This window comes from Fusarium graminearum, chromosome 4 (genome assembly GCF_000240135.3).
Source record: "Fusarium graminearum PH-1 chromosome 4, whole genome shotgun sequence".
NCBI classification, from domain to species: Eukaryota; Fungi; Ascomycota; class Sordariomycetes; order Hypocreales; family Nectriaceae; genus Fusarium; species Fusarium graminearum.
Genome location: NC_026477.1, coordinates 5,261,607 through 5,274,310, shown reverse-complemented (window position 1 = coordinate 5,274,310; position 12,704 = coordinate 5,261,607). Strand labels below are relative to the sequence as shown.

Below are 12,704 nucleotides of genomic sequence, written 5' to 3'. Positions count from 1 at the left end.
AGCGACCTAATACAAAGTGACTGAATACGTTCAAGTACTCTACATGATACCACTCTATCAGGTGGCAGAAAAGCCAACCTTTAAAGTTGAGAATACAAGATTGAACAATCTACATAACTTACTAATTTTGTTGCTTGGGCCTTCAGCGGCCAGTTTTTCTGATACCCTGAGGTCGCTCCATAGTCCGCCATACGGATTAAATGATATACCGTTTTAGTGCATAATTAGAATATGCAAATCTCATCTCAATACCTAAACTTCGTAGCTAAGGGAAGAAACATTCCAACTGAAATTCTCATGGAATAATGTCTATTTTGTTCCGGGGTTTCCAAAATGCCTCGAGACGTGCCGTTCAGCCATCAAAATTGGCCGGTGCAATAGTTGCCTCAAGGTTCATCAGCAAGACCAAGCGCAAAACCACCAAACCGTCACAGCTGATATACCCTGAGGCGGCCAACAAAGACCATTCTGATCTCGCGACATTTCTATCATATGTCGAACGCACAAGCCTGAATAAAAACTCAACTGTATATCGGGGCACACACTACGAATACACAGTCGCCGACACACTCTCACAGTATGGCTTCCTCCTCAAGCGCGTTGGGGGCCATTCAGACCGAGGCTTGGATCTCCTAGGCATATGGACACTGCCTTCAACATCGCAGACGTCCAAGGTGATAATACAATGCAAAGCAGGCGCTCGGAGTCTAAGCCCTATGTACATTCGCGAGCTCAAGGGCGCTTTGGCGGTAGCTCCCCCAGGGTGGCGAGGCGCAGACGTACTGGGACTCCTCGTAGGCGAGAAACCAGCTACAAGAGGTGTACAGAAAGAGATTCACTCTGCAGATGTGGCTTTGGGGTATGTGTGTTGCACAAGGGAGGGCGAAGTGGCACAATTGCTATGGAATCTGAAAGCTCAGGAAATGGGACTGGAAGGACTGTCGGTTGGCGTCAAGTATGGCGGGGATAAGAGCCAGCTTGTGTTGATTCAGGGTGGCGAGATGCTCCCTTTGCTGGAGAAGGTCAACATAGAGAAGGACAACGTGGTGGATGTGTCTGTTATTGCGGCCGAAGGGGGAACACTCTGACATCACATGCGTATTGAAAGACCTTGTGACTGCCCGCATGATTTGTATATTCAGTTGCCAACTTGTAACACTACTGTACGACTATATCACCTACACACAATTAGACAATTTGCATCGAGGCTATATCGTGAAAATTGATTAACAGCTACAGCAGCAACATAGATGACCCAGCTTGTGGACAACAGTTAACCTCTAAGCTTTAGGCTACAAAAGTAAGTAGTGTAGCATAAGCTGACCTATTTTTACCTATGCATGAGAGCGTTCTAGTTACATGGTGACGAATAGTCCGTTTCTTCATTCTTCTCGTTGCGCCGCTTCGCTTACATGCCGACCTTTGAGATTGCCTTTCTCACTCCCGCGGCGATCTCCTTGAGGAGAACCTCCGGACTTTTCTTGCTGGAGATCTCGGTTTCATAATCCTGACCGAAGGTAAAGACATCGTCGAAGCTAAACTCTTCGGATACAGCATCTGTCTCCGAGAGGTTCTTGTTGGCCTTTGTCTCGTTGAAGGTATCATACGGCTCCCCTTTGCCTCGGTGATACGCACCGCAGAACTCTTGCTTGATGGGCTTTCCAGTATCCAAGCGGTATTTCCACTAGCCACCGCTTTTCTTATGGTGAGGTTTGTTCCAGCGAGGGTTTGAATCATGCCAATTCTTGTCCCACTTGCTTGGCTTGGTCTCTTTGAGCATCTGTGACTCGAGCTTCCAGATGGTAGTGAGAAGGTCCTTGTACTGCTCCCCAGCACTGGCGCTCTTGTCGATGGGAACAATTTCGTAGTCTACAAATGCAGGGAGCCATTTGGGGACTTGGACCGCAACGGGAGTTTCGCGCATGCTATGACGCTCACGAGCCACGGAGGTTTTGGGTAGCATATATGAGAATTTGGTATTGTCACCGATAGCTTGGTCTGATACTTCCAGCTTGATCGGCATCTGATTATTGAGGGGCTTTAGAGGGAAGCGGGACTTGAGCTGCTTAGAATAAGCCGACTCAAAGGCTTTCTTTTTGGCGAGTCGCTCTTCATCCTTCAGCCAGTTGGAGGCAGGGCAAGGGTCGGCAGACTGGTCCTTCAGCCACTGGTCGTAGAGCGAAAGCTTATGAGGGGCTTTTGGGAAGAAGTCACGGAGACCCTCAGCTTCTCGTAGGATGGCCATCTGTTCTTCAGTAGGTGGGAGGTGCGCGGTGTCCTTATTGTAAGTAAACTCGCCAGCAATCATGCCCTCAATGCTGCCATCGTAGATTGCAATCTTGCGTGACAAAGCAGACATTCTGGATTTGTCGTCGTAGATCTTCATCTGAACTTCGGAGCTAAGTACAGGGAACTTGACAGGCTTGTTGACTTTATTGGAGTCGTAGACTTTGCCGCGCTTGTTGATTTCGATAGAGTCGTAGAAGTTGGCAGCGTCATACTCAGCCTTCGTACGGAGAACTTCAAAGACCTTCTCCATAATGTCGTCGTGGTCTTGCTTTTCATAGGTAAGATGAGCAGCATACTCGCTGCGGATAGCACCCTGGAGACAAAGGGGCTCTATGAAACTGGCCTCACTGCGCTGCTTGCTTCGTTCGAGGAGACCTGCAGGATCAATTTCGTTGGCAACGAGTTTCGGAGTGAAATTAAACTCTTTGTCCACAGGGAACTCCTCATTTGTATGCGGGGGGTAACGGGCCCAAGTGGTTCGCATAGCTCGAGAAAGATCGTTGTGCGATAACTCCACCAACTCGTTGTCTCTGATGGCAGCAGGATTAGCAGACTTGGCTTGCTTGTATTGTCTTTGGATGATCTTAACCGGGCCTTTGGGCCCTGGCTTCACATCCCGTCTGAGAATGGGCTTAGGAGGATCAGTAGGGGGTGTGTGTTCGTCACATGAAGATACAGCGACCGAGTCGGAATTGTAGAGATAGTCCTTCAGCCTTTGTTGAGTCTTAGGCGTGAAGAGCTTTCTACCACCACCGGGAGAGGAGCATCCGGAATTCTGTGGTTTCTCTCCATCTTTTTTGACAGGATTTTTCAGTTGGCAGGACTGCTCTACAAGGAGAGAATGGGGAGGTTGCGCACATGAGGCCGAAGAAGTATTCGAAGCCATGGCGAAGGTTGAGTCTGTATTGTGAATATTCTGGTTCTCGCTTTCAGGTGGAATTTCTGCAAGAATGGAGGTTTGATGAGTAGAGATTGACTATTTTTTCAGTACGCGAGGAGAAAGAAAGGTATATCTTTCATGCTCGCAAGTGAACTGAACCTGACAGCTGCGCGGCACTGCCAGTCACTTTCACTCCGGCTCTCACTCAGTCACTGGGCCCGCGCCAGGCAAAATATCAACCTGGCACCTTTGAGACGGGTTTAAAACAATGGAAAATAGAGAAAATATTAATGACGTTGGAATTCGGCACTGCCAGCGACTGTTCTGTATAAGGAGCCAATAGTGGTATCGTTGCCCCTCAGAGTTTGGAGGAGAGTTTAGAAGGGGCAAAACTCAGCCAATGCCAACGATAATGATCAGCAGGTACAGAGAATCTAATTCAGACAGGCTTGAGTTTTGAACTGCAATCGTACTGTGATGCAGATAAAGGAAACAGTCTTGCACCTCATCTTGTCAGTGTTAGAGTCCCTCAACCATTTTGATGAGCTGACGACTCCTCCATGGCGTATTCCCCCTCTCGGTGAATCACAGGATGAAGGACAGATCTCGATGTGATTTGCATGTAAGGGACAAGACTTCTTTTTAAACCGTTTGCTGCCTTGGCCATGGGTTCCGAGTATACACAAGAACTTCTGTGACAGCTGCACTTTCGGAGGAAACCGGTCCATTTGATTAGACTCGTGGTTCGGGTTGTTTTGCAACGTTAAATCGCCAAACCTGGTGTTATGTGAGAATTTCTGGAAGCCTTCTGTGAGCGCTTGCTATATGTTGGTATATTCAAATAACCCCAAGTCGAACGCCCCCTCTGCGTCTATTTTCCGTGTTATACATGTTGTTGTACAAAGTCAGAGACCACGGCATGTGGCTCCCTTGTTAAGCTGCCACAGGTCCTACTGTGACATGCTCTCGGAGCCGTTTAGCCTCTGCCATCTTGTTCTGCTTATCCTGTTTTCTCTGTCCTGCCTCTATTCTTGCAAACTGGCCACGCGCGCCGTGCTTGAGCTTTGTGATCATGTCCGCAGCCTTGCCTTTGTTCAAATCTTCAATTGTTAAAGGCTCTGCCTTGCCGCGCATTTTGTTAATGAAGTCGACCTGTCCTTGTGTAGGCGGCGTTGATCGCCAGCGCTGGTAACGGTGAATAAACGTGTGGGGGAACGCCTTGGCTGCGAAGCTGTCCGCCCCGTGCACTGCATCGGTGAACGTAGATGCAGTGAGAATCTCCTTTGGCATTGCGTATGGTGCTTTGGCACCGTTTAGTAGCGCTCGTACCTCGACTGCTCGGTAAACAGGTGCCGAATCGTTGGACCTTTCGGGTACTCTTTCTATACGGACGTAAGAACCATCTGGTGCTGAAAGAATAAACTTGTCTCCTTGTACTTGAACCCAGGCGTATTTACTGATGGCGCGAATGTGCTTCTCGCCAGATGTATCGGCGATGAGATCCAGGACCGAGTCATAATCTGTGAATGTGACACTGCCAGATCCGGGCCCGGGAGTTGTATGGTACGACAAAGGCTGTTCGCTATTGACCTGGCCCGTTTCTTTGATCTTTCGCAGGTCGCTCACTGTTGCCCTCTCCACGAGAACGTTCGGATCAAGACCAAACAATGTTGGCGTAGTCACGATTCCAGTATCCAAACTTGAGACTAGATCGATGATGTGGCAGTTTTTCTTTCCTGGATGTAATCTCATTCCTCTACCGATCATCTGAACGAGGAGATTGCGAGATCTTGTCGGCCTTCCAAGAATGACGCAGTCAATGTTGGGAATGTCAGTTCCTTCAGTGAAGACACCACAGTTGACCAATACTGGGAACTCGCCCTTCCGGAAAGAATCGAGTGTTTGGCCTCTTTCAACTTTTGGTGTTTCTCCGGTCACATATCTTGCATCGAAGCCATGTTGTCGAAAACGATCTGTCAGCTCAACAACATGAGCAACATCAACACAAAACACCAGAGTCGACTCTCTTCCTTCGGCCTTGGCCATCCAGCTGCGCACTGTAATATCATTGATCTCGCTAGTGTTGACGACCTTTGAGAGTTCTCCGGGAAGATAGTCGCCAAATGTGCCCTTCTTGATTCCTGACAGGTTTGCTTTGGTCTCGACGGTGGTAAACATGACATCTGACAACCACTTTTTCGATATCATGTCCACGTAGTCTCTGTGGTAGACGATCTCATCGATAGCTGCACCGAGCTTGACTCCATCAAAACGCGAGAAGGTAGCAGAGACACCGACCAGATTTGGGGACTCTGGTCGCTTCTGATCGAGTCCAAAGTGGCGTAGGGTCTTGAGGTAACCTGGAGCAACGATGTGATGGGCTTCGTCCACCAGTAAAAGCTTGAAACGAGACGGGTCGAACTTTTTAAGACGACCTTGTGACGTTATACTCTGTACGCTAGCGACTGTGATATCTGCTGTCCCCGTTGCGTGGACATTTCCCATCTCAATCTCGATCTTCTTATTTGGATACTGGCGCTGGCAATGGTTCGCTGCTTGCTCCACAAGCTCGCGACGATGAGCCAAGATTAGTGTCTGCTGCGCATTCTCGCTTGCTGGTGGAATTCTCTCGATGAGTTGAGTGAAAATGACCTTGAAGGTTAATCAATTGATTGGTGGTTGAATTGAAAATACTACCTACTGTTTTCCCACTTCCGGTAGCGAGGGACACGCCTACTCTTTTCTGCCCATTTTGCAAAGAGTTCAAGACCGAATCAATGCATTCTTCCTGGTAATCTCGGAGTTGTAATTTAGGCGGCTCATGAGCAATAGTTGAAGTTGAAGTTGAAGTTGAAGCTTTAACTGAAGCGAATGCCCGAAATGTCTGTGGCTTAATCACGAATGGGGATCTGGCGGCTTTGAGCCGAAAGAAGCATCTCGGTACAAGTCGTAACATTGTACATGATGAGGAGTGCGACGAGAATAAGTTTTGTCTCATTGAGTTGTAGTGAAGATATTTCATGGTTCATTATATGCGCATACAAAGTTGAACAACATAGTAAAATGTATTATGTAAGCATGATGCACTAACATTCGGTACTTGCTCCATTGCCGACCAGAGAGTTTCCTGTAATGAATAAAATTTCACTGAAACTATAAATCATGCTTTGACAGACGATATTCACTTTTCTACTAATTTCCTTGAGATTTTGGTGACTGCTTTTTCACTTGTTCATCCCCACTCCTGAGTCGGAGTGCTTCTTTAATAAATCCTCTGTTACCATGTTTTCATCCCTTCATAAGTCACTAGATTTCGTCAACAAAGCAGCATGGAGTCGGAAACCAATCACGAACCTCTCGAGAAGGACCTCAATGAGACAGAACAGATCAAAGACTTGGAAGTGAAAGATAGAATCCCTTCACCGTTCCCTCAACAATACGCTGCAGATGACACCGACGTGTCTGGCAGTGTGTATACCAGCAGCGAAGAAGAATTTGATCGAAATGATGGGCACTATTCGCTCAAAAGGCCAGCCGAAGATGACCTGCTACCTCGACAATTTAAGAGACAAAAAGGAGTGCTCAACACCGATTACCTGGATCTTCTCAATAGGGACATTGAAGATGCAGCACAGCGTGTTTGCTTCACACATGAAGACAACGAGACCGCTCTGGGTTCAACCCAAATCGGTCTCACCTACTGGTCATTACCAGAAAAGAAGTTGTTTTTTGAGGCCATCGCCCGTCTAGGCCAAACCGACCTTCCAGGCATTGCATCTCGTATAGGGACAAAGAGTGAGGTCGAGGTGAATCATTACCTTGATGTGCTTCGAAGAGCTCGACTTTTGAGACAGCGCGAGGTTAGACGCCCAGCAATAGAGTTTTCGGAAATACCTGCTGCTGTTGAGCTAAGCCAGCAATGCTGTCACGCTCTAGACGAAGCCGCGGATGCCATCTCTGTGCGCCAGGAACGAAAAGAAGAATTAAGAGAAGAGGGCAAATGGGGAGAGTGCTGGGAAATCACCCCCAAGATCGCACATCGACTCGACAAGGGTGAAAGCATCAATGGAAGTCAGAAACTTCAATTCAAGGGACTATTCAACCTCCATACTTGGTTAAGGCTTTCAGAGCGTGTCTTTATGAATTCGTCTATTCCTAGCGAGAACTGGCAATACATCGACAATAGGCCTCCATCAATGTGGGCTACGACGTTTGAGGATTTCCACTCCTTAGCGGTCTCTATAACGAAACGACTTGTTCAAACAACTCTTTTCATGAGTATGTCAAGAATCAGAGCCAAAAGGGAACTTCATCCCAACACCCGCGATATAGTCAGAGCCCAAGACGTGCAAGCAGCCATCGCCTCGTTAGGGATGAAGCTAGATTCACGACAGTTCTGGAGCAAGTGTGCAAGAAGACTACGACTGGAAGTGCAAGAAGAGCCACCAAGTAACGACGAGGAAGGCGAAGGCGAACCCCTCAGTTACGAAGAAATTGAAGATCTTTTATCACAAACCGATGAAGATATCAAACCAATCACTAAATCCGAGTTCGAGTTCGATGTCGAGTATTCCGAGCCAGAAGCTTTGAACCCTGATTTCGAAGAACCGCCATTGTTATCCGACGAAGAAGGTGCTGCCATCGACAGAGAAGCAAATGAAGTACTACAGTTTTCTGCTGCCGACTTCCCAGAAACGTACCGCAAAAAAGAGGTTCTCAAAAACCGTATTACCACGGAACGCCGACAGGAGCAGTACGCCGAAGAGCGCGACCAGTTTGCAAACTGGCAGGCCGAGAATGAGATGTGGGATCTACTGCAGAAGAAACCACCTATTGAACTGCCCAAGGTGCCCGAACCGGGTCCCCTGCAGCGATCAACTATGGATGTGGAGGGTATCTTCCCCATAGGAAGGGATTGGATGACCAAAACAAATTATCGCAGTGAATGGGAGCAGGAATAAAGATGATAGCCAGGTTTATACTGGAGCCTGTTAATGAAGCTCACCAGGAGGCTTGGATATATATTCAATACGAATAACGCACATGTTTCCCATGTGAAGGGTATCTGGAACATTCTAATCGTCCCTCTATCATATGCCAGCCGGCGGTGCCTTTTAACGTCTCCTTTTTGGTCGCGCCTTTGCTTTCGTAGTCGCAGCCTTTTGGCCCTTTTTGGCGCCACGAGTCGACTTGGACACTTGTGTTCCGCTCTCTTCGGCACTTTCCTCTTCACCATTAGAAGATGAACCGTCACTTTCCTCCTCCTCCTCTTCGTCTTCAGAGTCATCATCTTCCTCCTCCTCTGTAGTCTCGGCCTTTTCTTGCTTTTCGGTCTTGGCGGGTGTGGCCTTCTTCTTCTGCCGCGAGGAACCTCGCTTCGACTTGGGCGCCGGGGACGGGGCATCCGTACCTTCCTCAGTATCCTCAACTGACGCGCCTCGAGTCTTGGTCTCGCCTCTCTTGCGTTTCTTGGCCGGGGACGGCGGCGGCGGCGATAGGTCTAGCTGTGCAGGTGATGTCGGTGCTTCGCTAGGATCAGCTTGGGCGCGCTCCATCATCGCGTCGAAAAACTGGTCTCTCGGTAGGGAGAACTCGTTGTATCTATCTTCAGTTTCGTCTTCGTCAAAGTTCTCTCGTTCATCAATGACCTCGATATTGTAGTATGTCTTAAGCTTCTGCCATATGTAAGGAATGCGCGTGTGCTGGTATAAATCTGGATCGAAGCCGTGGTTCCGCAAGTGTTCCGAAATCGCTATCATTCGAAAGTGCCTGTGCATACCTGTATAGCACTGCTCAGTAACAGCAAAATCACAAAGAAGCTATTCACTGACCGGCTGGCTTCCAACGAATGACACCCTTGAATAATGATGCTACCTGGTCGTCCGTCCAAAGGTCATTGTAGTTATTATCTGGTTCTTGTTCCCGTATTTCGCTAGAGGCATCTTGATCACCGGTCTGGGGAGTATCGACATCCATCGCATCATCATCTCGCGCCGGAGTTGATGTTGCAGCGGTTTGGGTGCTAGCCCGCGCACGCTTTCTGGGAGCCATTGTGGATGCGCTGTGCTGAACGGATGAAATCTAAGGATGCGATTCGTAGAAATTAATCTCTTGATGATAATCGATGGTGGGGGAACAGTATTTGTTGTCTTCTGAGAAGTATTAATGTTGTTGTTGATGGTTTAAGCAAGCAAAATTGAAATGATTCAAAGTTTGGCTGATCGTCCAATTCGACAGGTACGGCTTTGACGTGGTAGGCCCCTGTACGCCTGGGCAGGCAAGCACTATGGACGGGCTGGTATGGATGAAATCATATGGGCCGGAGCTTTGTTTAGCGGGTGGTTTTTTTCGTCCCCTGGGCGCACAAGGCCTTGAAACGCGACCTACCAGCTTTCCTTGGAGCCTACTCCCTTGAGCGCGTCACGGAGGGGCAGAACCACAAGCTCGCGTTAATTGACTTTCATTCATGCGCAATGAGCAATCTCCCGCTCAACATTGAAGCCGAGACATGTCGCCTACAACGACAATATCAAATCTTGAATGCGTTTGATCAAGGATAAGGAAAATGGATGAATACCAAGAAGACCCTGCTGCTGTGTTCGCTATTCCAGACTTCTGGAGATCATCAAAATGGTTGCATGACTTGAATGGCAGTGCCAATACACCAGATCCATTCTTTTCTTCCGGACTCAGAGGTACTCTAGACGTAGATGTTGCGCTGGACTTGTGCTAACTCAAGAGCACTCAGATGACATAGATTCAGACCTTGTACAGCTTGACCAAGTCTCTGTCGAAAAGGACGGCTTCTTCAAGTTACCCACACAATTTGGGCTTCAGTCTGAGCTGGATCCAGAAACCGACGTCGCCACTAGCAACGATGGCCCAGCAGCTACAGAGAGCGTGCATAGCCTAGAGCCCGAGGAGGATATCTGGGCAAATACAGATGAGCCAGTCGAGAATCCACCCGAACACAAGACTTGGGATGGCTTCATCGCAGGCACACCAACAGGAAGACAGCCGCTGATGGCCAGCGAAGCCGGATCAACCGTCTATGATACTTATTTGAGTTGGTCCATCGACCCTCTCGATCTCAGAAGCTCAAAAGTCCCTGTTGTTGACATCAAAGCCTACCTTTCCTCCTTGCTTGCCCTGGCCCTTGGTCAGGAGTCAATCTTCTTCTCAAAACAGGAGGGAGGTCGCTCCTTCAAATCAACGATCCCAAGCATGAGAGTCACAGGCTATTCTAAGGATGTGCTTCGTGGGTTGGAAAAGCAATGTCACAGATGTGGTTCAATGTTTTTTGAATTGCGCTCCTTCGTCGATTCCACCTATGCAAGACGTACTTCAAGGTGTGGTGTGGCTCTAGCTGGTGCCATCGATCAAATTCTCAAAGACGTCCAGCGATATGTAGCTCTCCATGGACAGACGCCCCGTTCTCTTTTGGAGCTTCAGTCAACCGTCAAAGGACTCCTGGCCATCCTAGTCCCTTTTCAAAGGCTTACTTCGAAGTTCCGCAAAGGCTACTCGGACGAGCATGTTCTGTCTTTTGTGTTTCATGAGGCCTACTCTGTCGATTATGGCGAGGAACAATTACGTGGTATCATGCGCGAAGTTTTGCAGCGAGTCTCCTCCCCTTGGATTGAGTTTCTGGAAGAATGGATCGGAACGAGGCAAGAGGAAGGTATTCCATTAACAAAAGCCAATGTGGGGGCTAGCAAGGGTTTTATCAAAGTCGACACAGAGAAATACACAGACGACTTTGGACATGAATGCGAAGATATCGACTTTCGATTGGATGACAGTAAGATGCCTCACTTCATGCCCTTTGATATTGCCAGATCCATCTTCGAGACGGGAAAGAATCTGCGGTTCATTAGAGAGTGTCACCCAGAGCATCCTTTGGCGTCTGCCCACATCATCAATACGACTAAACCACCAAAGGTCGGATGGCTTTATGATTGGGATGCTATTGAAGATCTTGAGAAGCGGGTTACCAAATATCATGACGATCTTTTGCGAGCAATTCACGACTACTCGTCCCATCAACAAGCGTTGATATCAGAAGGACTTAACCATGCTTTTAAACCCAACGATGCGATCACGTTCACGGATGAGGATGGCGGGTCAGAAGATCGGCTTCTAGGCGCTCTTACAGCGCGCATGGATGAGCCTTTACCTGACGTTGTGAGTAAAGCGGACACCTTGAGCCAAATCCTTCGTGAACGACTTGTACAATCTGTCACCAGAAAGTCCAAGCCACCTACCAGTGGTTTTGACTTCACACCTCACCCGTCGCTTCTTCCTGTGCTTTCGTTCGGAGGCATTGCTTCAGCTCAATCAGAGATCGTCAACCAAGAGAGTTTACGGCTGCTGTTTAACAATCATGACTTGCGTGGCCACCTAAAGATGCATCGCGACTTTCAACTTCTTGGTAGCGGCATGTTCATCAGCCGTTTGTCTCACGCCTTATTCGACCCCGACCTGGAAACAGCTGAACGACAAATGGGGGTTGCAAGGCAAGGAGGTGTCATGGGACTTCGCCTGGGTGGTCGAGACACTTGGCCACCCGCGAGCTCGGAGCTGCGGCTTGCTCTAATGGGAGTCCTAGCCGAAAGCTTTGATTCAGATAATGAGTTCGCTACGAACAATCTGGTCACTATCTCTAGGGACGCATCTGAGTTGCCGGGAGACATGAGTTTTGCTGTGCGAGACTTGACTCAGGAAGAGATCGACAATTGCATGAACCCAGACTCGTTAGAAGCTTTGGACTTTCTGCGCCTGTCATACAAACCACCAACCGCGTTGTCGAGTATCATTACACCAGTTATCCTGGCACAGTACGATCGAATCTTCAAGCTCTTGTTGAGGATTATGCGGATGGTCTATGTCGTCAACCAATTGTTTCGGGACGTCAATGCTAGAACTAGTCTTTGGGCCGACCCCGAGGACATATCATTCCGATTCACACGCGAGGCACATCACTTCGTTTCTGGAATCACTTCCTTCTTCATGGATGCTGGAGTCGCTATCCCGTGGCAAGCATTCGAGGCCAAACTTGACAAAATCCAAGCCGACCTAAAAGACCCCTTGAACACCAAGAGCAGTCCTGACAAAGTTGAAAGTCCCGATAGGCTGCGCGAGTTTCATTCAAGAGTGTTGGACCGCATTATGCTTTCTCTATTCCTTCGGAAACGTCAACAGCCCGTACTGAATCTGCTTGAGGAGATCTTCTCTGCAGTTTTGGAGTATGCAAAATTCTTGCGAATGAAGGCTGTAGAGAAGAATCATGCACCAGACTCGGGAGAGACGCAAGAGATGCATCGTATGTATAGAAAGTTCAAAACGAAGGTACAGATTTTCATCACTGTTTGTCGAGCTTTGACAGAAAAGAGTCGATCCACGAGCAACAAGGTATCAGATGATCTGGGATTAAAGCAGGAGGGTATTGGCGAGGACCATATGGTTGCACAGCTTTTGATGAAGTTGGACATGAGTGATTATTATACTAAGCACTAGAATTCCAGATATAATATTG

At 48.3% G+C, this 12,704-nt stretch overlaps 6 protein-coding genes across 6 annotated transcripts; 3 read left to right on the top strand and 3 right to left on the bottom strand.

Moving 5' to 3' along the window:
• Window positions 1-305: 305 nt before the first annotated feature.
• On the top strand, window positions 306-1,088 carry FGSG_09788 (uncharacterized protein; the record flags this gene model as incomplete). Its single annotated transcript, XM_011329600.1, has 1 exon — window positions 306-1,088. The coding sequence occupies one exon, from the start codon at window positions 306-308 to the stop codon at window positions 1,086-1,088; it is 783 nt and encodes a 260-aa protein (XP_011327902.1).
• A 596-nt stretch (window positions 1,089-1,684) lies between these two features.
• On the bottom strand, window positions 1,685-2,773 carry FGSG_09789 (uncharacterized protein; the record flags this gene model as incomplete). The annotated part of the gene is made up of 1 exon (XM_011329599.1): window positions 1,685-2,773. One exon carries the CDS (start codon window positions 2,771-2,773, stop codon window positions 1,685-1,687), a length of 1,089 nt encoding a protein of 362 aa, XP_011327901.1.
• A 1,329-nt stretch (window positions 2,774-4,102) lies between these two features.
• On the bottom strand, window positions 4,103-6,125 carry FGSG_09790 (uncharacterized protein; the record flags this gene model as incomplete). Its single annotated transcript, XM_011329598.1, has 2 exons — window positions 4,103-5,821; window positions 5,871-6,125. The coding sequence occupies 2 exons, from the start codon at window positions 6,123-6,125 to the stop codon at window positions 4,103-4,105; spliced, it is 1,974 nt and encodes a 657-aa protein (XP_011327900.1).
• Window positions 6,126-6,498: 373 nt separating this feature from the next.
• On the top strand, window positions 6,499-8,130 carry FGSG_09791 (uncharacterized protein; the record flags this gene model as incomplete). Its single annotated transcript, XM_011329597.1, has 1 exon — window positions 6,499-8,130. The coding sequence occupies one exon, from the start codon at window positions 6,499-6,501 to the stop codon at window positions 8,128-8,130; it is 1,632 nt and encodes a 543-aa protein (XP_011327899.1).
• Window positions 8,131-8,283: 153 nt separating this feature from the next.
• On the bottom strand, window positions 8,284-9,220 carry FGSG_09792 (uncharacterized protein; the record flags this gene model as incomplete). The annotated part of the gene is made up of 2 exons (XM_011329596.1): window positions 8,284-8,948; window positions 9,001-9,220. The coding sequence occupies 2 exons, from the start codon at window positions 9,218-9,220 to the stop codon at window positions 8,284-8,286; spliced, it is 885 nt and encodes a 294-aa protein (XP_011327898.1).
• A 514-nt stretch (window positions 9,221-9,734) lies between these two features.
• Window positions 9,735-12,685, top strand: FGSG_09793 (uncharacterized protein; the record flags this gene model as incomplete). Its single annotated transcript, XM_011329595.1, has 3 exons — window positions 9,735-9,864; window positions 9,927-12,491; window positions 12,555-12,685. The coding sequence occupies 3 exons, from the start codon at window positions 9,735-9,737 to the stop codon at window positions 12,683-12,685; spliced, it is 2,826 nt and encodes a 941-aa protein (XP_011327897.1).
• Window positions 12,686-12,704: the final 19 nt, after the last annotated feature.